The sequence below is a fragment of the Apteryx mantelli genome, chromosome 17 (assembly GCF_036417845.1).
Source record: "Apteryx mantelli isolate bAptMan1 chromosome 17, bAptMan1.hap1, whole genome shotgun sequence".
NCBI lineage: Eukaryota > Metazoa > Chordata > Aves > Apterygiformes > Apterygidae > Apteryx > Apteryx mantelli.
This window is the reverse complement of record NC_089994.1, coordinates 8,040,122-8,066,290: the sequence shown is the minus strand read 5'-3', so window position 1 is coordinate 8,066,290 and position 26,169 is coordinate 8,040,122. Positions and strand designations below refer to the sequence as shown.

The following is a 26,169-nucleotide window of genomic DNA, read 5'->3' as shown; positions in this document are numbered from 1 at the left end:
CCCCTTTCTTCCCTCCTTTGCATATAGCTGTGGCTCAGCTTTCCCACAGCAATCCTTCTGGCACTGCCTGCTCCAGCCCAGAACGCAAGTTACTGAGGTTACAGCATAATCCTGTCTAAATATGGAACGCCAGCTCCTAGGCAGTGCCTGTGCAATGCCACGGGCACACGCTCTATGAGGACGGAGAAGAACTGGAAAAGAAACGACCTGAAGATCCAGCAGCCAGGGCAGCTTTCAAGACCTAGAAAAGCATTTTTCAAATTACAAGGAATTAAGTGCTGCTGCTCATTTAACTTTCCCTCTCTCAGAACATCTCCAGATCTGTTGCTTTTATTGATGACCATCCCTCACCAAGATCCCTCCCTCCTTCCCCCAGCCTGCCCCATGCTTACCTGAGGGGTATGCGGATCGCAATGATTCTGTCGATGGCAATAGCAAGGAGGCTGAAGATCGAACTCTGAGTCAGGACCAGGACGAAACAGGCAATGAAAAGGCAGCCATAGAAGAAGGCACAGAAGCCAGTGCTGATGGTGATGGCAAAGGGGATTGCCAGCACACCCACCGCAATGTCAGCAGCAGCCAGGGACACCACAAAATAGTTGGTGACGTTCTGCAGGTTACTATTCAAATAGACTGCCCAGCAGACCAGGATGTTCCCCAAGATGGCCAGGACAGCAATGACCAGTTCCAGGATGATGTAAGCTACGTCTGAGAGGAAGTCTTCTTTCCCATGTACTAGCATGGTGAGAGCAACCAGGCCAACGCGAGAACGTGCCAGAAAAGCTCAGCGTTCATATCTGCAGAGCACTGAACAGCCAAGACACCTCAAAGCTGCCTGGGGTCCGAAGAGCACTCGTTCAGCTGCCAGCTTGCAAGGGTGGTTCACACACACCCTTTTCTCCCCATGGCTGTTCCAGATCTTTACAGTAACAGGTGTAAAGAGAAAAAACAGGGCTTGCCAACTCCAGCAAAGTGGATTAACCAGATGCAGAATAATTCACCAAACTCCAGCAGATAGGGCCACAGAAGAATAGCTCACGCAGATGAACACTGCTCCCCAGGCCACAGAGTCCAGCAGACAACACAGCACAGTGAGTGCACTGTATGGCACTGTCACATAGGCTCTGAGTTTTTGTTTCCTGTTGACAATCACGCTGCTAGTCATGGTTTCCTGTCATTTACATACCTACCAGCAACATCCTCTGGTTCTCTTTTTCCCCTTTTCCCCCCAGGACTTGGGAAATATTCTCTTCAGCTGAAGCAAGCATTCAACTTCTTCACTTGTTATTTCCTTTAAAAAACAAACAAACAAACAAAAACCATACACACTAAGTAATCAGCTCCATGGAGATGGAAAAAGCAAAATCTCATTAAAGTGGCATATTAAATTGATAACGGATATAAACAGACCTAGAAGAATACATCACTGGCAAAAATCTCACATTTTGTCTATCTTGAAAACTGCAGAGCCAAACCCAAGGTTGAGGAAGGCAGTATTTCACAGTGGTGATGAGGAACAAGGGATGTTTTGTTTTTGAGGCTACCAACCGAGCTGGCACTTCAGCAGCTGCTCAATAGTCTGCCCTGAAACACGAGAGCCCCACTAATTACGCCTTGGCAAGCGCTGTGCCTGTGCAGGGGAAAGGTGGAGGAGCCTTTTCACATACACCTGTCTCCCTCCCATCACAAACACAAGACTTGAGCCATCACGGGCTTCCCACCCTCATGCACTTCGTCACAAAAGCGTGCTGGACCCATGCACTGCTCTGTGATGACATGAACATTCATTCATAAGGGGTCTGTGTTGCTGGCATGTGTGTTCACTCTGTTTCCATACTGTTTCCTTTGAGTGCACGGACACTGAAACGCGATCAGCGGTAGGGGAAATAGCCCACGATATGTCAGACAGTGACATTTTCTGATACTTGCCCGCTGAGAACAGACATTCCCTGCAAGGGTTTGTGGAAGCTCCCATCCCGCAACACTGTCTTTGATACATAAATCTTCATGCTATTTGCAAGCCATTTTATTCTTCATACCTGCCTTTTACATAGTGTTTTCTGCATCCACAGATTCTGATACACTCTACAGACAAGGTCAGCACCATTCTTCGAGTACAACCAGCCAGAAACACACCCACCAAGTTACCCCTCCACCCCCAAAGAAACACTCGCAGAGGCACAATGCCAACGTCATCTCTCAAAAGTGAACATTCACGCTCCTGCACTATCACATACGCAAACCTGGCACTAGACTTGGTGCCGCTTGCAAGGACACTCACTCCCTACAGCTGCCACTGCATATGAGCACGTACACATCTTCTACATGCTTACGTGCCTTGCTGATCTTCACAGGTTACCTCGTATCTCTGATTTCAGATGTGGGTTCATTTTACCCACAGATTTGGCCAGAAAATATAGCAATAAAGAATATGGTTTCCTGAGCTTCATGCCACGCAGTTAAGTGATAATTGCCTGCTGTCCTACCCTGTCACTTCTGTACTGGGTTTTAAACCTTATTTAGCAAACTTTTTGCAGCAATATTCTCTCATAAATTTAAGAGAAGTAATCAACTACTGCAAACAAACATCAGAGGGCTAGGATAGTTAGAGAGACATAGCACTAACTGATAGATCACTCAAGCTCAGTTTCAGATGCAATATGCACCTCCAAAACAGAAGATCCACAAGAGATCTGGTGTGGTCTAACCCACCAGGGTTTCATGCCTTCACAGTTCACTCTGTGTTTTGAAGTCGGAAACCTAATTTCTCAGGACAAAATAAAAGGGTAAAGACAGTGATAATACAGGAAAATATGATTAACTTGTGATTCACATATGATCTCAGGAATATAATCTGATTTTGGACCTTTCATTGATTTAGAGCTCTACTGCTAATGCTGCATTTGAAAGGAAAGTGAATGGTTCCTGGTGGTTTGGATGCACTTCAAAATCTAGCTTTTCCTCTACCTTCAAAAATCTTGTGTATGCATTTTGTTTGGTTAGTGTGGGAGAAATCAACATGAGAGATTAGTTTTTGATCTAGCTATAAAGAGGAAGATAAAGATCATCGATTTAATCTTTTTTCAAGTACAAAAAAACCCAAGAAGTTTCTATATTGCCTATTTTCTTCTAGCAAATATCCTGTTTTCCACTGACCTGCCAAAAATTACTTCTACTTAATTGTTTCAGTGATGTTAATGCTATGCTCCTATATCACTTCTCCAATGTCTGATTACCCATTTCAAGTCCTAATGGGTTTGTTTCAAACCAGCGATACTGAAAACACCCCCCACCAGCCTGACTTCCAGGGAAACGGATTAGAATTAACATCAAATAGAGACAAAGAAAACCTGGAGGGAGAAAAAACAGAAAGGGCAAGATGAAAACTAAGCTACAATGCTCTGTGCATGCAAGAAAGGGAAAAAAATGTCAGGAAAAAAGGTGGCAGGGAAAAAAACCTGGGGGAAGCAGTGGGGTAAAACTGGTGTCTAAGAGAAACAGCTTCTGTCTGTCAGATGTATTACATGGTTATGCCTAAGAGCTCTGAAGCGGGCGCTAGATCTCATGTCCCTTAGTATCACAGCAGCACAGACAGCGATGAACTAATACCCTGGCAATGGAGGGGGAACCCTCCACATTCCCCACTTCCTAACACCCTCTCACATTTCCATGCAGGTCAAGCTCATGACCAAACTCCAGTTGTAGAACAAGTTTAGAAAAATCCCAAAAATTATTGGGATGTACTTGAGGCAAAACTAATGCTATGTAAAATAAAACGATCAAAAGAAAAAAAGTATAAGCTACTCTGTGAGATGAAGCTGAAAGAACTAAAAAAACACTTTTCAGAAAGGAATTAACATTAGAACCGGTCAAGCACATCCAGACACCAAGAGCATTTACTTAAAGTACTGCTGTGTTGCTCTTATACCTCATGCTCTTATCTCTTACACATCAGCAAAGAGGACCAAAGTGAAATTACTGGAATATTCTTTCCCATTTCAGAGCTTCCTTTAGTAGGATTACGGACCATATGAATCCCACATGCATTTTGTTTAACCCAACTCTTTCAATGGCTCCTTTCTGACTAACCCCTGTTTTCCAGGTGGGCATGGAGTGAAGTAACAAACCTGCGCTGCAGAGGTCCCCCAGATATTAATCATTTAGTACAAAGAAAGCTGGAATTACCTACAGCTCTGCACATATCCTGGAAAAGAATGATGCTGAAATCTCAAATTTAATGATGACATCACATACTATTTTCAGACACAATGGAGTTTTTAACCTTCTCCTTCAACCATTTGTTTCCTAGTTTGATTTTAACTTTCTAATTTAGCTTTGAATTTGTCTAGTCCCTTGTTTCTCACCTCCCTTCACAAATGGTGGCCTGATTTTTCAACTCAACCCCTAGCCATATAATTCCGAAGCAATCTGTGAGATGTTATGTCCAGAAGAGGACAACATGTCCTCCCACCCCATTCCACTCTGCTCCCAGATGGGCTGGGAAGCAATTAGAGAGTTCTGCAGAGCCAGCACACCTCAAAAGAGAAATGACTGGAGCTGAGTAAGTGTCCAAGCTAGGACAAAACAATATTTTGTGTCCACTTCAGCACTACTACTACTCTGGTAGCAGCAGACATTAGAAAAAGCAATTTTTAGCCACACAACCCCAGCACATGAAAGGCCCCACACCTGCTACATACAAAAGGTGCCACAACCCAGGAGGTTCCCATGTTTCACCTGAACTTACCCCTCATCTCATTCATCTCCTGCACTGTCAGTCTGCAATAGCTTTCATCCAACACAATACAGGGTCTTTGATTGCAGAAGTATTTCCAACTTGTTTTAAAACAACTACAGGCCCAGTCTTTTGGTGCATTTACAGGGACAAAATGAAATACAGACCACCTAGAGAAGACAACACATATTCTGAGGAAATAGAGAGTTATTATAGAATTATCTACTTCATGCAAGACTCAAAGGCTCAGCAACTAGGTCTGACAAGATAAAATTAATTAACAACCTGTTTTACTCACTGGGGAATTGTATATTAAACATCTCAGGCCCTTGAGGGATCAATATTGCAAGCTTCTCAAAACTTAGGAAAAATAACTTATATCACACAACCTTCTGGACAGCTACAATTAGTATTTCTTCTCAAGCTCATGCTTTGTTTTGTTAATTGGATTAATTCTTCCTTGATACCCTGGGCTATGTTCCGGCCTTTCCCCCATTATTAAATAAACCTTTCTTGCTACTCACAAACCTGTAAAGCTGTTGCCCTGTTCGCTTTTAGTGATTTGGAACACTTTGTTCTCGCTCATATTTCAGCCCCAGTGAAAAACTGCTCCTTGAAAATTCAATAAGGCATCTGAACAGCACGTTCCCATGAAGCAATTCACCACTGGAGACTGAGCAAGCTTTTGTTTGGGATCTCCAGTTGGCTTTGGACTAAGGTGTTGCTCCTACAGTCTACTGAGTGCCAAAAGAGCCCAGGTGAGCACCGGCCTACACTGGGTTCAGACAACCCTCCTCAAACAAATTTGTTTCCTGCTCTTGTCCACTTCAGACCGAGTTTAGTCATCTTGGTTTTGGAATGCCCATGCTCCATCACGCTAGTAAGGAAAAGACTCCCTCCTCTCTCAGCGTGCCGGACTGATGTATTTGACAACATCTGTGACGTTTCAGTTTGACAACTACTCTTGAGAGACATTCGCAAAATTCCCCAAGACAAGTCTGTGGGCATGTAGGTAACAAACTATAGATTCCCGGTCTTCCCCCAGGAGCTGTAGCTCCCCCCAGTCTCCAGACAAGACTGGTTTCCCCTTGTTTGCTTCAGGATGGGGGAAGTAAGGTAGGAACGCAGCAGGCGGCTCGTGCGAGGCCAGCGGGGAAGGGGGAATGGTGGCCCTTTCAGGAGACAACATCAAGGAACAAGACTCATTCCACAGATAACAGCCTCACATCTCCTTCTGACAACATGACTCTTCCCAGGTACCAGCCACATACAGATTACCTAGTCCCCTTAGGGAAAATCCTTGAATTCACATACAGCAATGAGCAGAAAATTGGTGCTGCTAAGTCACTTGTTTTCTATTTTCCAAAGATCGGAGGGGGGAGATGCTTGTCAGTTTTTATCCTCTCTTTGAAAGCCCTTCAGCTCAAAGAGAATCTCAGTATTTTTCAAATCAAAGTTTCTAAGAAATCTTGTCTCTCACCATATCTTGAGAGGATCAAGGCACAATAAATGAGCCAATATGCACACAAGGTTTGCACGAATTAGCAAAAGATATTTTACAACTACCTCACGCAGAACAGCTTCCCCATGCCCTTCACTACTCCACACAGCCGGTGCGGTTGGAGCCGTCCAAGAGCAGCCTCGCGGCTTCTCTCCCTCCTGTAGAAGGATGCAGAGAGGTGGCTGGGTGGGGCAGGAGAGAGGAGGAAGGGAGGCCTCACCCGTCTCACCAAGACATACTTCTTCTGGCTCCTCTATCTGCTTATTATTGGTTGCATTTTAAAATGATCTTTTAGGTCATCTGCTTACAGTAATAGGAGGAAATTAAATATTAATAATAGACTATTTCCCTCTAGACTGCTCTTTGTTAACAAAGGATAAAAGTGAAACAAAGCAGGCAAAATTATCAACACACCACACTCTTGGTTTTCAGATACCTGGAGCACTTGCAGTTTCCATCAGCCTTCAGTGGAGCTACAGATGCCCAATTTTTTGCACCCCTGCCTTTGTGGACCCTCATACAAATGCAGAAAATGGTGATGTCTAGAAATTGTTGGTCTATCAAAGGGTTCCCTCCACACTGCAGTTGGACCCTTGCAGGGCATCTTGTTTCAGACTTTATCCAAAACATCACCTGGGTCACCGACGTTCTGCCTGAGAAAAACGCAGGGCCAAGGATCCTCTGAAGCACAGAGCCTGCCTTCCTGTGGGGAGCAAGGTCTCCCTCCAGGGTAAAAACCTACGGCTGGGCAACGAGATCCCAGCAATGGCTCTGCCAGTTCTCCGGAAACACTGAACAAAATGAGGGCTTCAGCTTCTCTAAACTTGGTCTAATCCCCTCTTACGGGAAAACAGCAGCCCTCCAAGACTTAAAACCTCCATGCCACGTACTTGCGTAAGGCAAAAGAAGTGGCTCTTCAGAAATTTGTGCTGCCTCTGATCTTTGTAAGTTCAGGCATGTGGCAGAGGGACATTATTTCTGCTTTACATTTCCATCTCTGCTGCAGTCCAGGTCCAAAAAGGAGTCTCTGTTCACAGTGAGAACAAACAGGGTGAATTTGGGTGCAAAGTCTTTACTGACCGGGGGATTACTAGGATAACAGACACCTATGCTGCTGTATCAGTAACAGCAATAAAAAGCATAAACGATCATCATACCCTTCCAATCTGACCCATTTCTCACTTCTCCTCCTGTTTACTCCCATTAAAAAATCACAAATCAAAACAGTCAAAAAAGAGAAACCGCATCAGAAACCAAGCAAAGGTCATAACACAGATGAGCCAACTAACAGAAATGGCTAATCTGAAAACAATATTTCAGCTTTGCCTCCTGCCCTCCAAGTGCTAGAAGAGGATTAATTTTTATTGCAGCAGCGGAAGAGAAGACTGGAACAGAACACATTTGACCTTTTTCCCCCCTTTTTCTTCCCTCCTAAGTGGATGTTATAAATGTTTAAAATCAAGCAAGAAAACAACTCACAGTAATGATTTCCATTTTAACGATCACAGAAAGCCAGGGAGGGCAAAACTAAGTAAGACTGAACGACCAGCAGCTAAGGAAGCCAGAGCAAACAAACAAGCGAAAGGAAAAAGGTTCCCCTGTGCCCACTAGAGGAGGCTTGTCTTACTGCCTAGTCCTGCTGGGCAGCGGGTGTCATCACACAATGCCAAAAGGCACAAAAACACATTGGATTTTGGAACAAACCATTTGTATCCAGGGTTAATGATATCAATTCCCCTGCAGCGCCATTTCCAAAAATAAAAAATGGAACATTTGGATAACCTTTCATAACACAGACATGTAAAAAAGCATAATCAAAACAAAGCACTCTGGCCCCAAAGAAGTTACTACTACCAACATCATCCACAATGTCTCTGAGGATCCAGTTTTCCTTTTCTATGTGAGGGAGGAGCTGAAAGTTAAATTTTGCCTCCCCTCAGCCCTACCAAAGCCAGCTGTGTTCACACAGGAGGAACATCTCCTTCAAGAACAAAATAAGAGAAAGAAGGAAACAGGATTTCAAGAAGAGGTGACCCACTGAGGAATACAGGCTAGGGAAGAATTTGCTTCAGAAATACTTACCATGCATTGGCAACAGCTAATGCGTCCATTCTGGTATATTTTAAAGCAATGGTGTGGACTTCTCTCCAGATGCAACCTCACCTCCCTATGAAGCTTCAAGACACGCAGTCCCAAATTTTGTCTATCTGTTCATTTGCCTGCATTTTTATTCAGTTGTTCCCAAACCCTATTGCCCTCTTGAATCGCAGGTGTGCACTCCCCCCGGCCTGCAGAGCCCCGCTGCCTTCCCTCTGAGCACCGTCATGTCGCAGGTTGTAAGAAGGGTTTGTCTAAGCCCTGCCACAGCGAACCAAAACTCCCTAGACTCCAGTGCAGGCCGTGCTGCTCAACCAGGGCAGCCAGCGTCACATCTTCTACAGGAACATACTTTTTTCCCCTGTATCCTTCTGTGTGGCTTAAAATCTCTCCAGCCCAAAGCGTCCTTCCCCACCCTGGTGGGCAATATGAACAGAGATGAGCAAATCCTACCTGCCTCCGAGCCAAAGCAAAGCTGTATCACTGCTGTATCTCATCCGTTGCTCATACACCGATACCTCTGAGCGACGGTGATTATTGTGGACTCACCGTGGAGCTTCCATGTCACCCAGGTGTTTGGACTCGTACCCACCTGTGAGACAAAAGCACTCAGCCCTCTTGGGTGGCTAACGCAGCCCTTTGCACCCCCCCTTCCCAGCTCGTTCCCGTATCATTTCGAGCAGTGTGACAGCGGCAGCCTTCAGCCCGAGCTCCCCACCCTGCGCCTGCCGCTCTGCGCCCGCCGCTGGCTTGCAGCCCACACGAGAACCCCTAACTCCCCCCGTGCTCGGGGAGGACCTGGCCTCTTGCACCCCCAGGCCGTGCAACTCATCTCACCTCAGCTTGTCAACTAGCTGCCAGTGAAACAGCATGCAGACAGACTGACAGCGCTGGTGTTGCGTGCTCGTCCCAGAGGCAGGCAAAAGCCACAAAAACAGTTTTTCTGCCCATTCCGTTTCCAGCAACTTTCCCTCTTCTATTTCCTTAAGGTGCTTATCCTGACTGGCTAATCCTGCGTCACCCCTCATCACCCCATCAGTGCTTCTGCCTCACAGTCTCAAAGCCATTTACAATGTGTTTTTAGGACTCTCCCAACCTCTGTGTTGGAGGACTTGATGCTCTGATGTTTCAAGGCCACATGCCCTTACTCAGTTCCCCCCTCTTCTCTTTGCTATGACTTGCACCATACTTCTGTCACTCTTGCAAAATGACTTGCATTTTCACTATCTCGGTCAGCCAAGCCAATGCAAGCCTTTCTAGAGGTATTCAAAGCTTTTTTAATTTTTCTTAAATAAAGTCCTTGATTATAAGCCAATTTATTAAGAACTCTCCAGTGTTGCTGCTTACTGATCCTCAAAGCGTCAATGTTTAGCTGATGCTCTGAGGACTCTAACGAAGTCGTTCCTTCGTTTCCTAAGTCCTTGCGCTGTGGTAAAAGCACATCCGCTCACATGTAACAGCTGGCTACTTCTGCTCACTTCCTCCGACTTTGCGCAGGCCAGAGACGCAGATGCTCAGGGGTGGAGAGAGCACACGCTGCTGGCAAAAGTGACGTTTCTAGAGGGCACTTTCTTTCCTTCTACATCAAACTACTGCACTGGAGAGCCAGTAGCCATTCATAAATTACTTTATAAAATATTTTACTGGACCGAGCATCTTGTCAGCAGCTTATAAGTTAGTGTGCTTGCCTACAGGGAACAGAAAAGCAAGGAGGCCAGCAGCAAGCAGACTGCCAGGACAGCGACACCGCTATCACACATGGAAAGTGGTCCTGGACTCCTATGAAAACCTAAGGTACTTTACAGTTTCTGCACAGTAGGACCACAAAAAGTTCCAGCTGTAAAGAAATCCGCAACCATTTCTCAAATGCACGACAGCCACCATCCCCACAACCAGCAGAACAAAGATAAACCATAAAAGATTCCCAAGGCAAACTCCTTAGGGACTGCGGGATTTGACTCCAAGTACAAGAAGTTAGGCAGAGATGGCTCCAAAAGAGGCCCCCGGAACAGACATCCCCAGGCTTCAGGGTTGTTTCTACCCAAATGGACTGAGTCCACCTCTTGCTTGTTTTAATCATACAGCTATGCTGTCCTGTGGCTACATGGAGGGAAAGGAAGATCTCCCTTCAGGAGAGAGGCAGGAAAAACAACAGAAACTGTCACTGAATCCTCCTTCCAGTCTTCAGCTCAAGAATACAGCTTCTTACCTACCTATAAGCTGCAGGAGCTGGCACCACTTGGATGTACCAGAGAGGAACAATCATGTAACCACATCAAATCCCCTAGAACTCCCTATGTCTACCCAGCTTATAATCCTAAACTCCTCATAATGGGCAACCAAAGTTTGGATCAGCATCTAAACAAGCCCCAAGATGGTATAAAACAAGAGATTAACGTATTTTTAAGTGTCTAACAAAGTCAGGTGCCTCAGTTTTAGCATATCCAGCTAAAGAGGCCTGATTTCTCAGAGGGAAGCACCTTCTGGAATCAAGGTACTTCAAGGGATCAAGTAGAGAGCCATTAGCACAAGTCATTTTTGCCTAAAATGCAGGCCTCAGAACATTCAACTAGTTTTTTAAAAGTCAGTGAGCTTCCTCACACAGGCTCTGGGAACTGTAATGGTGCTGGTGGCTGCCCAAGTAAGTCTGATGTTATTTTCCATCATCCCATTGAACCTGGGCACTGATCTGTGGATTAGACGTATGTGGAAACTGTAATTATTCAAATCAATTTCAAACACGTGTCTCTCTTCTGAAGAGGGTATTAAAGAGCCAAACACCTCTTGACTGTCTTTTGTCCTGGGAAATTTTTCTTATGGAAAAACCCAGTGTGTGCCCAAGCATAAAGGTCTCATGCTGAAACCAAAGCTGTTATCACCACACAAGATGATATTTAACAGCCCGCTTCCCTTAACTCCTTAACCTCAATGCCCGATTCATACCAGGATCTGACAACCCCGTTCTGGGGAAACTTCAACAGCCAAAAGGACAGGTCAGCTCTTAGAGGACTCTCCCAGCACCATACGGGGGTTGTGAGTAACGGGCCAACATCACAGGACAGGCAGAGGTTAGAGTCCCTCCAGCAAAGAGAGCAGAAACACCTATGCTCCTTTAGCAAGAAAAAAAAGGAGACAGAAGTAGAAGGCGGCCACAAGAGGGGAAAACAAAACAAAACAGCCCCAAAGAAGAAAAAACAGGACAAAAATGGGAGGGACACCGAGACTGACTACTAAAGGAGGAAAGAAACTTCTAACAGGGAGAGCAGTGCAAACCTCACCACTTCCAAACAAGACACATTAAAAGAGCAGAACGAGACCAAATTCCCTCTGTTCATCGGCATTACTCACTTGAACACACAGGGGCCCGGCCCCACGAGAAACGCAGCCGGGACCCCCGGCTGGCGCTGGTTCGGGTTCAGCTCGGCTCCGAACGGCTCCACCAGCAAACAGCCCTGCTCCTGCCCTCCTGGAAGAGCTGCTGGACAAGGAGCCACGACTGTCCCTGCGAGCGTCGCCTGGGATAAACACTGGGGACGTGGACATAGAGAAGGCTGTATCTCAAGTAGCAGCAGATAAAAACAGCCTGAATCCACAAGATACTAGAGGTCTCTTGAGAACGGCCGAGTGCCGTCCACCCTGCATGTGAGCGCAGCAATCACAAATGCTAATCGACGTGCAGATAGGAGCCCAGCATGTCATCCGTCACGTCTCCAAGGCTTCAGGAAAAACCCCCTTTCCTCTCCTTGTATCAGAGACGGACAGGAAGATTCCCTCATCCTCTGCGCGAGCGAGCCTTTCCCTCCCCCTGCCCGTCTACTCCTGGCTCAAACCATCCCTGCAAGAAGTTTCACTCCCGCTAATTTCTCCATTGTCTCAGATGCATTGTTTGTAATTGTTCCCTAAAAATGCTATGTAAAGCGATCTCTATTTCTGTTTCAGATCTTTCCACATCCCCCTGTAGCACCTGGCCTTTATCTCATTACCTGTCAGATAGTGATAAACCTACCGCATACAACCCCAGACTTATCATTTAAGATAAATACAATCCATCTTGTAGCTGTCATCTCTTTTCAAACCCTGCCCTCCCCGTGGCTGTATTTGTAGTTGTAGCAAATTACTTATTTTCTTTGGGCTTGAAATGCGTAGCTTTTCAAAAAATAAATAAATAAAATCAAAACACACTAGCAAGAGCCCCAAAACATACATGAAATTTCAAGTCTGGCCTTCCTGGCACTACATTTCCTGCTCCTTTGTCAGCAAGGAAATTCCACTACTCCTGCTCTTCTGTATTTTCTACAGTGGCATTTGCATATACTTTGAACATCACTCATTGTATTTTATGTTACCTGCTAATTTTTTTTTAATAACCAACCAACAAGCACAATGACAAAAAGCATCCTTTTTCCAGAACAAGTCCCAGGCTAAACCCACAGGGTGGAGCGAGTTGCTCACATATAAGCAGCTAATGAGTTCCAAACCGCTCTGAACTATCCCCCGCGCCTCGGCTGTCACTTCCGAGGGGCACACGTCTCCCTTAGGTGCTATCCCGTTCTCTGCCAGCCCCACATGGGTGTCTCAGATGGCACCAGCTGTCTGTTTAAGGCACCTGAATCAAGCCCAGGGTGCCCTGAACAGGAGTGGACAAAGCTTATGCTCAAACACGCGCTGCAGCAGGGTTTTCTCTTTTGCCTAACAGTGATCACCTTGAACGTGTAATTTTTGCAGAGGCATCTCGTTGCGTTTGGCTCTTCTCTGAACTCTCCAAAGCTTTCCCTTAGCGGCTCATCAGCTCTTACAACCTCATCACCATGTGTTTATCCAAAAAATTTTGTCCCAACTTTGCAATTACTATATCACGCATAACTGTAAAGTTGCGTATCTACCACCTCCCTCACGCAGTATTGCAGATTTCCAGCAATATCAAACCCATTTTGATTTGCTTCTTACAGAATTCAGGCTGAGGAGTAAAAGAGATCACAGCCCTAATTACTCACTCACATATTTAGCAGGTATCCAGGCTAATTCCAGTGCTAAGGTTGTCTTGGCCGATCCTCTGTGGGTTGCCCTCTGTTGTTAGGATGAGGAAGGAGTTAGAGCAAAGGAGGTTTAAGTTGGCCATGGGGGTGTTTCCTGCACACCAGGAAAGTGTGGAGTCTCCACTGCACTTCTTTAAGAGCAGGATGGACAAATATCTCTCAGGAATGGCGCAAAGCATAGCTGATCCTGCCTTTAGGCAGAGGCATGGATTAGATGACCTCGAAGTACCTCCTGAGGATATTTTCCATAATTGAGAGTTGTATGTGCCATCTGGCCATTCTGATCTACAGAGGTTTACTTCAGGAAAAAAATGTGCAATGCAACCAATAATTATTCTTGACACAGATGTAACCTTTGCGAGGGGAGAGGCATCTTCTGATTTTACAGAGAAAACCGAAGCCTTCAGAGGTTAAATGACCTCAAGGCAACAGAGGCCAGAGTCTTGCGTTTATTTGCTGGCAGAACGCGGTCAGCTCTTCACCCCTAACTGACCAAACCTTAACATTCAGCTACACGAGCAGCTCATTAAGGAGGCAACTTTCTCCTCCTTTTTAGGATGAGCAGAAAGGCAGGAAACTGGTGCTATGGTGTTCACACCATTCTGGTGCTATTTGTTGCTGCAAAACCTGAAGGTGGCCCATGAGGCACCAAGCTACCTGGTCTTAAATAACAGATACCTGAGGAAGAGAAGTAACTCTCTCTTGACTTGTGAGAATCCTTCCTATTTCCTTGACACAGAGCTTGAGATCTCTTGGGGGTTTTTTTAGCTTAGAGTCCAACAAAAAAAGAAAATGCTTCAAGACCCCATCTGTTTTTTTCAGATGAGAAAACAAAGACGGATCTAGAGAGTTATTCATCATCCACACGGCCTAGAGAACATGAACAAGAGCTGCCACCTCTCCAACCTGAAGACAAGGTTGAACTCCGCAGGACACCAACAGACACAGATGCCAAGGCTGGCCTTAGGATAAAAAAAAAAAATCCCAAACTCACTCTTACAACTGAGCAGAACTCTTAGGTGGAGAGGGCTTAGCCACACTACGTCTCATCCTGTCTCATACGCAAAAACATGAGTGGAAACGTCAAACTGAAGCAGAGAGTTGAAGCATAGCGAAAATAACTGTTTTGGTGGAAAATCTGTGAAGTGTTGAACATCCTGGGTAGATGAGAAATCATACAGCCATCACTCACCCCGGCAAAACGGAAGTGGTAAAGGAGGAGGTTTTCCCTCCATACCAGATGGAAAAGCTGCCAGGCTCAAGACCGAAGGGGGATGTATGCAGCCAACCAGCCCGGACCCTTCACAGAAACGCAACTGAAAGGAAGAGTGAAAATTTAAAACAGCCTCTCCAAAGCATCCGCCTGGACTGAGCTTTTCCCCGTAGTTCTTAAGAGGGCTTAAGCACATGGCTCAACATAAAATCCATTATAGAAGATTAAGCAAAAAGATGAATAGCTTTTAAAAGTTGATTACATTCAAATGCAATAGTGCCAGCAGCCCTTATGGAAACATCCTATTAAAATATCAGGAAAAATAGAAATGCAAACACAGGAGACCTGGCAGAAAGCTTTTCAGCTCTGATCTTCAGTGCTTTCTGTACCCACTGACAGAAGGACAGAGGCTAAAAACATCATTACTAGGTTGACATCCCTTGACCTGACGCAGGATGATGCTGATTCTATTTTTTATATACAAATACACATATGGAAAGAGAGACAGATTATGTGCGTGTAAATTACAAACTTATCACGTGGACACGGCCTGTCTTCTTCTTCTTTTTTTTTTTTAAACACTTATGAACCCTGGAGTAGGTCATTTTTATTTTATATACACACATACATGTTTGCAGTTTGTACCCTTGTGTTTTCTCCACAAATTCAGAGGTTCATAGCTTTCCTGGCTAATTCAGAATTTCATGTTTGCCACGTTAGATAGGATTTCGTTTTCATATTATTCTTAGGATATATGATTACATTTATATCGACTTTTTTAATCAAGATGAAAAAGACATTTCTTCCACAGATCTAATCTAGTTGAAATATTGCTCACATCCCGATTGCTCACTTTACCTAACCTTTCTGCACTTAGCCTGGGCAACACGTTCTGGTGGCTCTCTTTAAAGGCAGGGGAGCCGGCCACGCTTGCTTTCCATAACATGCCAGAGAACAAATTTATCAATCAGTTACAGTCCTTTAGTTACACAGGCCCGAGACTTACGAGTCTGATAAGAAACCTGAAACAAATACATCTAAAGATAGAGTTATCTAATAGTTGACCATCTGCTTAGTAAAATAATTTAAAGTAGTTAAGGCAATTCTATTAACTGCTATTTACTAAATGAGTCACGTTGTCCTCCAAGTTAACCCTTCCCGCCTCCTCCGCAGCCCCGCTGCCCCAGGAAGGTGCCCACAGCCCGCAGGCTCAGCCAGAGCGGAGCCGGAGCAAAACCAGGGCAAAGCCAGCGCAGCCTTCGCGCCCTGGCTCGCAAAGCAGCGAGCGGGAAAACCTCCTCGCGCCTCACGGCAGCATCCCCCGCGCAAGGGCAGGGCACGGCCGGGGCGCGCCCGCCGCTCGACGCCCTCGCGTGGGACGGGACGGGACGGGACGGGCCGCCCGCGCCCCTGTGAGCCCCACGGGCTGGGGCTGGTGCAGAAAGCTGCTGCGTGCGTCCTGCCCGCAGCCAGGCCGCGCGGTCGCAGCCCCCGTCCTCCGCCAGTCCTCCCCCGCGCACCGAGGTACCAGGTCCTGCGGCTACCGAGGGCCAACTCAGGCCAGCGCCGCGTGCCGGGAGCTCCCGGGCGCAGCGGAAGGGACCACCGAAAATCTCTCCGTGGCACTTGGCCCGGACAAGACGGGGTCGGAGCTTTTGGGGGCGAGGGATGGGAAAAGAGCGCGTGCGGGTTTAACACCATTTATCTAGAGCCTGCGCCTTTTTCCATTCGCTCGACCGTGACGCGCGTGGAAATCTCCCTTGTTAAACGCCGCTCGGGAAGCTCGCAGGATGCGGAGCGCTCCCGGGGAACCACGATTTTATGATTAATTGCTTACAAGCACGAACAGCAGCAGCGGGACCGGGAGGAGGACGGGGTGCCGGGGGCAAAGTCCGGCCCTCGACGGTCGGCGGGCGACCAGCGGAGCAAACACGGCGGCGGGGGTGTGCCGCGGCGCTGGCAGCCGGGCGGCAGCGGGGCGCGGGCTGCCCGGGAAGCGGCCCCCGACGGCGGCGCGGTTAAAGGCGCGGGGGGCAGCAGAGGCGCCGCGGGGCGCAGGGAGCCCGAAGGCAGCGCGGGGAGCCGCGGCCGCCGCAGCGCCCGCTCCGCGACGGGGCCCCCCCGCCGCCCCTCACCGCGGAGCCCGGCCGCGCCCGCGCGTCACCCACCTGCCCTGGCCGCGCCGGGAGCCGGTGGCGGAGCCGCAGCCGGAGCCGCCGGGGCGCTGCCGCTGCCGCCCGCGGCGCCCTCCGCCGCCGCCGCCGCAGGACGCGGGACGCGGGACGCCCGGCGGCGCGGAGCCGGCGGCAGCGCCCGCGCGGCGGCTCCCCCTGGAGGGCGGCGCGGGCGGCGCGGCGGGGGCGGCGCCGGGGCCGGGGCGGCGCGCAGGGGCGCGGAGCGGCGCGGAGCCCCTGCGCCGGTGCGGAGGGAGCGCACGGCCCCCCCGGGGAGGCGCTGCCCGCGCCGCCGGGCGCCCGACGTCGGCCCGAGGGACGCGCAAGCGCCAGAAAGGGGCTTCTGCTGCGTTTTACCCGCTTAGAGTGAAAAAGGGAAAGGAGAGGGGGGTTTCTGCGCGCGCCCTAAGCACGTACTTCTTCCGAGGCAGCAAAACTCACCAGGGCGCTCAAGGCTACGGCTGTGGCAGGGGCCCGGGGCGATGCGATGCACGGAGAGCCTGAAAGACACCCCAGCAGAAAGCAAAGCAAGCAGCGGCTCCTTCTCCTTTCTGTTCAACTTTCACTACCGCCACCCGGAAAGGAAACGCCCGTGCATTACTGTTTTGAAGTCTCCAGGAGCTCTTAGTGAAGATATTAAATATTTTACAGAAGTTTCACATTTCCCCTCAGCATTTGCATGCGCGAGCCGCTTGGGGCTGCCGGACTCCGGGGACCCCTCAGTTACCCCACGGGGACCCACGCGGGGGGCAGCCGCAGCGCGGTCAGAGCAGGGGGAGAAACTCTCCAGAGTCTGAACCCGCTGCTCTGTAGGGACTTCTTCCAAGGATTCTTAGTCTTTTTGTTTGTTTTTTTAATTTTACATCTTAGTGAGTATATTATCTTCATGTTCCTATTGGTTGGACATTACAAACAGGAAAAAACACCAGCAAGACTCCCCACTTCCCACCGACCTTATGGCAGACCTCAGCCTATGAAAAAGTGATTCATTTCAATGCCAGACAGACAGGACAAAACTCTCTGCTTAGGGTCAGCCACGTCTTGGATGCTCACGTCATGCAACAAAACTGTTTTTTCAGGACTCAAGTCCAGAGACGTTTTGCTCGCGCTACATCTGCCAGGAGCCTACGCACATCACTGACCCACAGGCAACTCAGCAAGAGCATTCGTGTTGCTGGACATTTTCAGGCACACGCTATGCCAAGACAGTAGGAAAAAAGCAGCAGAACCGGCACCAGCCCGTTCAGCACCAACCTCAGAACCTGTGAGCCTCTAAGCATTAAAAATTCACCACCGACAGTATCATCTGGCACCTACACCGCCTGCCTCCGCACTCCCCCCAGGCAGGGCGGTAGGCTAGTGCACAGACTGCGCTCGCCACAGAGGCATAAATTATAGAGCTGAGCGGAGACCAGAACACGGCTCCAAGCACAATGGAAATCCTGTGAAGAGGAGAAAAAGAGAGTCATTTCCCCAGGAAGTTACAGAAAAAGGCTGGCGAAATGTGCCGCGCAGTAACAGGTAGTGATTTTGTAAGGACTATGTACATCAACAGGCCAATTCAGGACAAAAAGCAAGAACAGGAGACTATGAGAAATTTAGGAGCCTCATCAAACCGCCCTGCAATATTGATAAGTTTAGAAAGGCTGCGTACCTACCCCAAGTTTGCCAGCGCTTTTTAAGAAATGCTGATGCTGGAAGTGAGCGGCGTTCCGGTAACGGTCTCACTTTTGCCCTGTGCGGGAGATAGTGTTTTCCAGATCCTGGCTGATACTCCACAAGGTTTTGTGTTGTGGGGTTGTCTCTGAACTGGAGGGGCAAGCGTCACGCGGTAGCAGTTACCGTCTGCCAGATCTGCTGCGCCTGTTTGGTTGCTGCTGTGCCGGCAGTTTCCAACACCCTGGAGGTGGCCTGTCATCTTTGGCCCAGGCCCTCAGAGACATCTAAATACCTATCTCCCACTGAAATCAATGAATGCCGGGAATTCAAGATACCTGTGAGGAGCTGGGCTGCAGTTTCTAAACACGATTTTCATCCCGGATGCATTAAAATCGGTGTTGTCACAGCCAGCCCCCTTTATGAAGCCGTCGGGCTGGTTTCTTTAACAGTCCCCTTCTCAACACGTTGCCTTATCTGCAAGTTTCACGAGTCACTGATGTTGACCAACAGTTCTTTGAAGGACCCCAGAAATGCTTCACCGGATGTCTCTTTTCCCAGTTACAATTCTTTTTTGATTTTTGCAGGTAACTGGTTTTAAGATCATTTAATGTAGACTATGTTGATTTTTTTAAACTAGCATGCCAAACTATCTAAAGCAAATGTTTGAGTGATTCCACAGGGTTGGCTGATAACAGTAACTTGACAAACTTCTAATGCTTGTTAGAAATGACCTTTTTTTTCCATGAAAGCATGCTGAGTGGCATTATTCAGGCTACCACTACCAAAAACAACCCCAAACCACTGGTTACTTCCCCTCCTGGCCATTCCAGTTTGGAAGGAATATCAGATCATCCCACTGTTGCCTCCCGATTTTCTCTGTGTAGTTTGGAACTCTGCAGAGTTTCAAGATATGTTAAAAATCAATGTTACCGGCTCCTGGAGCTCCTCAGACAGTTCTTCTGTTACTTCTGCATGCCCACTAATTACTTCTGCAGACTTAAAGTGTTTTACAACAAGCAGCTGCTGTTTTATGTCCTATTGAACAACTGGATAGGATATTTTTCATTACTACAGTAAGATATAAATAAATTTTTTGCCTTGGTTTTGAATAAGTGAATTGCTTTTCTATTATTTTTATGCTATTGTCCCTGTCAAGTATCATAACTGTATCATTCTTCAGATCATATCTGTTCTTGGGTATATTCAGTGTGTATTGTCGTTACCCTAATGGCTATAGATTTTCTACTTATCCCCTCCCTGACCAGTGGCCAACAATGACAGTAAAGTGACAGTTAAGGAATACAATCCGCTTTTGCATTTTTCTGGTTTTGTTTTTATAATATATGGAGGATGGGATTGCAAGAGTGCTAACTTCCTTCCCCTTCCTAGGGCGGGGGGGAGAGGGGGTATCATTACTGCTACTGCTACAGCCAGATGCAGTTTGAGAAGGGACTACACAAAAGGGAGAGAAGGTAGGTAGAAACCGTCTGGAAACAGAAAAGCTTCCAGCAGCCCAACAGCCTTGGTGACTGGTACTGACACAAGCCTAGGGCAGGCCTCTGCTTCAGGCTGTGAGCTGAAAAGTTCAGGACTGCAAGGAAAGAAATGAAATTTTCTGATCCTCCTGTGTACAGCCAAGAAGGGCTTTTGCATACTCGAGGAGAAGCAGAGTTGTAGTAACATACCAGACGCCACCTCCCCAAGTGAATGAGCCAGTAAACTCTTGAATTTTGGCTTGTTGTACAGTTGAAAAGTAGTGACGTGAGACTACCTGCACTTCCCAGATTTAGTAACCAAGCTGAAGTAGTAAAATCTAGAAAGAAACAGCATAGTATACACCTTGAAAAGTTTCCCCCAAAAAGATGAGAGCAAAGTCTAAATAAAAACTTCATATTTGAAACACATCATGAAACTTACCCTTCTCTTTGCTGACACTGCATTAGCAATGGTTTGCTTGGGCAAGTCAGTGATGCCACTGTAAACACAAAACAGGCAAATATAATGACTATAATCACAAGGAACCTGCCACCCTTGCAAAGGAGCAAAAGAGCATGAAAAACATACCAAAGTACTGAGGTTGCTGCGTGGAGGCCTGTTCTATTGAAAGTGATCATCGGTTTGTCTAGAACAGAATCTGCGAGAATTAATTTTTTTAAATTTGAAAACTATATTTTTGCCTTCAAGCAAAATGACTTTTCTTTAAGGTTAATGGGAAATACTGCACTTTCTGCATCAACATGTTTTTAGCTACTAGAAAGTGACCTGAAACCATCAGCTCTGCTCATTAAAACACAAACTGTCAGTTTGCTATTTGCTATTGCCAGATGTGACAGTTTCTAACGGACTGATACCTGAATCACAGAAGACACAGGTAAAAGCATTGAAATGATGCCATTTGACGGCTAACGGGTAAATGACCGAAGCAAACTTCTTAATGCCAACGATGCACTGGAGCTAAGATCACAATGCTTTAGAGTGGATCTATGGCATCAAAACCTGGTTTTGTAAGCTAGACAGGAATAAATAGCTATTTCCAGTCTTTCACATCCACACAGAGTACTCTTTACTTGTTTTAGAGCTCTACTCCATCTTGCAACTTTTCTCTCTAACCAGATTGAGTTTTCCTACATACAAGAAATTACATCGATGATATGCACATTTTGTGAAGATGCATCAAACTGAGTATTGCATTGGCACACATACGTAATGTTGGCATACAGGACACTTAAAATGCACGTGTTCTGATTTGTACATAATCCCATACCCAAAACTACTGCCTGAACCTCTCTAAAAAGTAGCCTTGTGTTAGTGTAAGAGAAGGAATGGAGGCAGGGTTACTTGAGGTTCACTGGAAACATTAGCAAATAAATCCTTCAACATTAGAGTTGGACTATATACAGGCAATTATTTCTCTCACATTGTTTAACATGAAATATTTGTTAGTAATTTTAAATCAACATTGAAGAAAGAGCCTCGATTTTCTGAAGAGGAAGCAAGTCCTTTAACAAAGTTATGTGTGCAAAATTTTGCTGAAAATGCCCATCTCTAACAGCTTAACCAAAGGATACTCTCTGTGCCAGAGACTGAAGCCTTCTCGCAAACTCTTTAATTCCAGCATAGGAAGAATACAGCTTTTACGTAAACTTAAGGAAAGCAAGCCAAAGTCAAGGTAAGATTCATGCCGACAAGGAAACACAAACCCTTATCTATCTCACTGCTTAAATCCCACCTTAGGTCAGGAACCAATGAAGGGTTTTCAGCAATTTCAGGTCAAGAGTTGGACTCATCTCCATAAAAGGAGACTCTCCAAGCAGATTGTGGCTTCGTTTTTCTAAGTGCTGTTCAGCCTGACAGAGGACAAGATGGAGTTCAATCTAAATTCAGGCACTCTTTGTAGACTACCAATAGAGGAAAAACGAGTAGCGTGAGTAACGTGGAAGTTGTAGAGCAACAGCTGCTTATTTTCTATAATAGCAATATATAGAAGTTATCTTTATACAAAAAGGAACTGTTGGAGGTACAGGGCCCAGCAGGAGGAAGTCAGATGATTTCTCTTCGTTTACAGTATTCTCATTTTCTTCTAAGGAGCAATGAGAGGGCAACACAAACTCGACAAAATCCACATTGCTCATATCCGAGCTCCTTCCGCAACGTGGATAAAGACAAGTAGTAGCTACTGACCCTGCTCCCCAGCACTCCCTGCTAGGGATTGGTATGACACTGAGCTGCCGGAAACGTTGCTGCAAAATGATGGAACTTCATAGGTTTATGAAGCGAAGCCAGTGCTTTAGCACCTCGTTCTGACGCTTGTAGCGTTCGTACCTCTGCCCGGCAACAAGCCTGCTGCACCCCTTCCTTTTACCCTTCCTTCCTCTGCTGGGCCACCAGGCCAGCTGCATTATTGCTAGACCAGCCATTTGGGGGAGAGATTTTTTGGAAGGACTGGACACTTAGCAGCCTGTGAGCTGCAAATGCTCAGCATCCCTCAGGACCAGGCCCTCCAAAGTTGTGATTTGTTTATTTATTTATTTATTTTTAAGAGAGCGCACTGGTTACGTGCACCACAGGCTCTACCGCGGCCCACTGCAGTTTGGAGAATGATATCAAGCAGCGCTGAATTTTGCCCCCGAGACACGCAGCGTTAACTCAACATGCTGGCATGTCAGTGCTCTGCGGGTTATTTATTTTTGAAAAATATGATATTGTCAACAGCTTGGTGAAGTTGTCTCCAGACTGTTATGTCTCCTTCTCAAGTTTCTTTCATTTTTAAGAGCTTAACTTTTAGGGTCCTGGCGTGAAGAAAGAGCCTAAAATGGTTTAAGAAAAGGCAGCATAAACAAGGGAGTGAGCTACACACAGCACTGGAGAGAAGCACAAATATTTCCTCACACTATATAATCAATGCAAATGTCTAGCTGCAAAAACATTGTGATAAGGAGCTCCACTGTGCTCAACTCTATTTTCATAATGAGATTAAGGAGGTCCCAGAAGATCTAAATATCCTGAAGTGGAAAGGAAACAATATCTAAAAAAGTTGACATCATTTTTCAAACAGGGTCTTTCATAAACAGAAATTAAATTCTATAATCAGAGTTCAATTAAGCTGTGGTGATAAAGAGGGCAACTACAGACAAGGGCTAGTAAAAACCTTAACTTGGACTAGAATTGATGGCATCAGTCACTGTTTATCTACTTTTTTTTTTTTTTTTTTTTTAATCCTAGATGAAAATTTTGCCTAAGCAAAGACCTGCATTGGAGAAGTTTCAAAGTGAGTTTTCTAATAGAAATGAAGCTAATAAAAACATTTAACTAGACATAAATGCTCTCCTAATCTTGAGTTGCCAGGCATAGAGCCTGTAATTAGTTAACTTCTCCTTTCACAGTGTCGAGTTCACACATCAAGCACTAATTAACGTGGAAGGTATCAGACACGGTCTTTCTGGATGAAAAAAAATCCAGAAAAAATAGTTTAAGAGACCAAGAGAACATAAATTCTGGGCCCAAAGAAAGATATTGCTGAAAATAAGAACTAGACAAAATACTAAGCGAGGGAGCTAAGAGAGGGTAAATGATGTGAAAGGCACCGCAGAGAAAGGCACAGAATTCAACTTGAAGTCTTTACAGTAGCTGCTGGCTATTAATAACTCTTCCCATCTGGAGAAAGTAATCAACTTTTTATGATAAGCTAGTGTCTCTTCTAAGAAGAATCTTGTGTAGGAAGAAGCTGCATCTTAATGAGCCCTTCCCATTGAGGCACTCTGCGCAGCTGCACACAGGAGCAGGCTTCGGTCCAAAAATTAAAACTCTCTTATATCGACAATACAATTCAAGCCTCTTCCTTTGATCAATATAATCATGAAACCCTATTTTGACATGAATTTTAGTAGAAAGCTCTGCAATATTAAACTAATTCAATACATAATGTAACTGCAGAACAGCCATGATTCCAGTATAAACTTTTTTATTTAATAGGACGGAATATTATATTGTTGTTGCTTCTTAGATCTTTATTTTACTATTTGAGGCAGTTATAGTTCATTCATTACAGAAAGATCTTCAAAAATATTTAACTAATTGTATTTTTTAACGTAAAGATGCTCAGGAAGCTAATTTCACGTTTTTAACATTATTCTCTAATGTTGTCATCTTGGAAGAGAATCCATGAAAAACCGTGGTTAGAGAACACTTTCAATAAATACGTGAAAGGAAAGTTGCAGCCCCCCACATCATACAGACATCACTGTTTTAACATACCTCGGACCTCAGCTGTGTTCTGCTTGCTGCTTCTGTCTTGACCTTCAGATTGCCAACTGCATTTGTACAAACCACTCACACACGCGGTTATGCCCCTGCTAAAGAAAAGAATGGGCAACCAAACCTCTACTTTTGGACATGAAAGTCTACTACAAATTTCTAAAACATTTATTCTTAAAGGAGTATGAAAATTGAAGATCCATACTTAAAAACAAGATAAAAATAATTTTGAGAACTAAGAGATTTGTTAAACCACTCAAATCCAGGGAGATTTTTTACCTCAAGAAAAAGGTAAGCATTTCCTTGCAGAATAAAAATGAGTCAAAGGTATTTCTGGCTTGCAGAACAGATAGAAAACACTAAAACAAATTTTAAAAATTGCATCAGAAATAGGCAGAATTATAATAGCTACCTATACCAGCCAGTATGTTAACAACAACATTTGAAATAAAGAGGAGCCCATCCCAAACCTCTGGATCCAGGCTATTCCAAGGCATTTCAGATTAAAGCTCTATGCTGCCTTATCTGAAAAGGTGTGGAAACAGCTATTCAAAACCAGTTACTGTCCACGACAAATGAGAGCAAATCAAATTTTAAGTGTTCTAGTCTTCATTTTCATCTGGAACTTTTATTTTTAGGCATTTATCTTAAATACTCTGAACTGTCCTATAGATGAGGATCCCCTCCCATACCTTAAGAGATAGTCCAACTCAAGTAAGGCAACTCCTTCTCTAAATAGCATTTAAATAATTTAATATAATCCTAGATTCTAATATATATGCTAATCTAATTCTAATCATATATTAAGGACCAGGACAATCCAAGCTAAACAGATATCTTAAATACATCTCTCTGATCTAGAGTATTCTTCATGATATCATTTAAAACCCTTTAGGCACAGATGCTGTAAAGTATGCTGGTATACCAAAATAGAGATGACTTCCCAAAAAATCATGGTTATGTGTATGTAAATCATTCACGTGCACTTTTCTCATCCATGGCACACAAACCTCCAAAAACTACTTCCTGTAACATCTATCCTTGAAAAACCATGGTGGCAGAAATAAGTGTTAAAATAATCCCTCTTGTAGTAGCCACATTCAAGAAAACGTAACACACATTTTGCTATTTGTAATTTTTATTTCATGTATAATTAAGAAGAAAACATGGCAACATTGGAAAATTGAAGGCATACATACTAAATACTCATACAGAATACATTATGGAGAAAGCAAATGCCCAGATTTTTTGTGGTCCTTGCAAACTAAAAGCATATTGGTCCTCCAAAAGGTTTAGCTTAAAAATATGTTTGCTGACCTTTTAAGTTCCAATGCTGAACAGGTGGCGCCTTTCAAACCAGAAACAGGGTGAAGTCTAATTTGAACACACTTTCAAATTTTCCTCAAACCAGTTTTCTCAGATTTCAGGTTTTCTCAGATGTAACTGGGACTGAATGTTTTTTTCCCTCCTTACATTTTCAATGTGTAAGTTGTTAGACCACCCTAAGTATTCAAGACTCAAACATTTCTTGAAACATTTTCACTTTTATTAAGAACCTACATACACACACACGTTTAAATAAAAACAAATGTGTGTGTGTGCATGTGTGTATAAACTATTTGAAGGGGTTCTGTAAGAAAGGAAAAGTGCTTCTTGTACAGAAAAAGAGCTATTAGATCCATACAAGCGCTGTTAGGTGAATCTAACAGTCATGTTTCAAATGAGTATAAAACCAAAACAAACCAGAAAAGCTGGCTAGCTGGGAAGAGCCATGGAAAATGAGCTATTTCAGAAGATATTATTACTGGCTGCGGTGTCATTTCAAACAAGGTTAGTCCTTATCCAATATAGTGTTGTGATGCTAGATTGAGAGAGACATCCATAAAATTCTGTTCTTTCATGAAGGTCCAAAATTCACCACACTGTTCTGTCAATTCTGCCTCACACCTGAACTGAAAGTACCCTCGACCACGAGTTGGAGGGTACCAATTAATGCCCTT

The 26,169-nt window shown here is 45.3% G+C and overlaps 1 protein-coding gene across 4 annotated transcripts in view; it reads right to left on the bottom strand.

The window, feature by feature from the left end:
* Nucleotides 1–19,695, bottom strand: part of ADORA2A (adenosine A2a receptor) — a 33,147-nt gene extending 13,452 nt beyond the window's left edge. The window contains exons 1-2 of one of the 4 annotated variants that reach the window (XM_013944890.2): nt 17,174–19,695; nt 393–1,291 (exon numbers count right to left, since the gene is read on the bottom strand). In XM_013944890.2, the coding sequence (XP_013800344.2) occupies nt 393–742 (350 nt within the window). In that variant the 5' untranslated portion in view covers nt 743–1,291; nt 17,174–19,695. Of the gene's footprint in view, nt 1–392; nt 1,292–8,786; nt 8,842–16,750; nt 16,802–17,173 lie in introns of those variants that run through there. The other 3 variants (XM_013944889.2, XM_067306859.1, XM_013944888.2) reach the window with 3 other exon arrangements.
* Between the last annotated feature and the right edge of the window lie 6,474 nt (nt 19,696–26,169).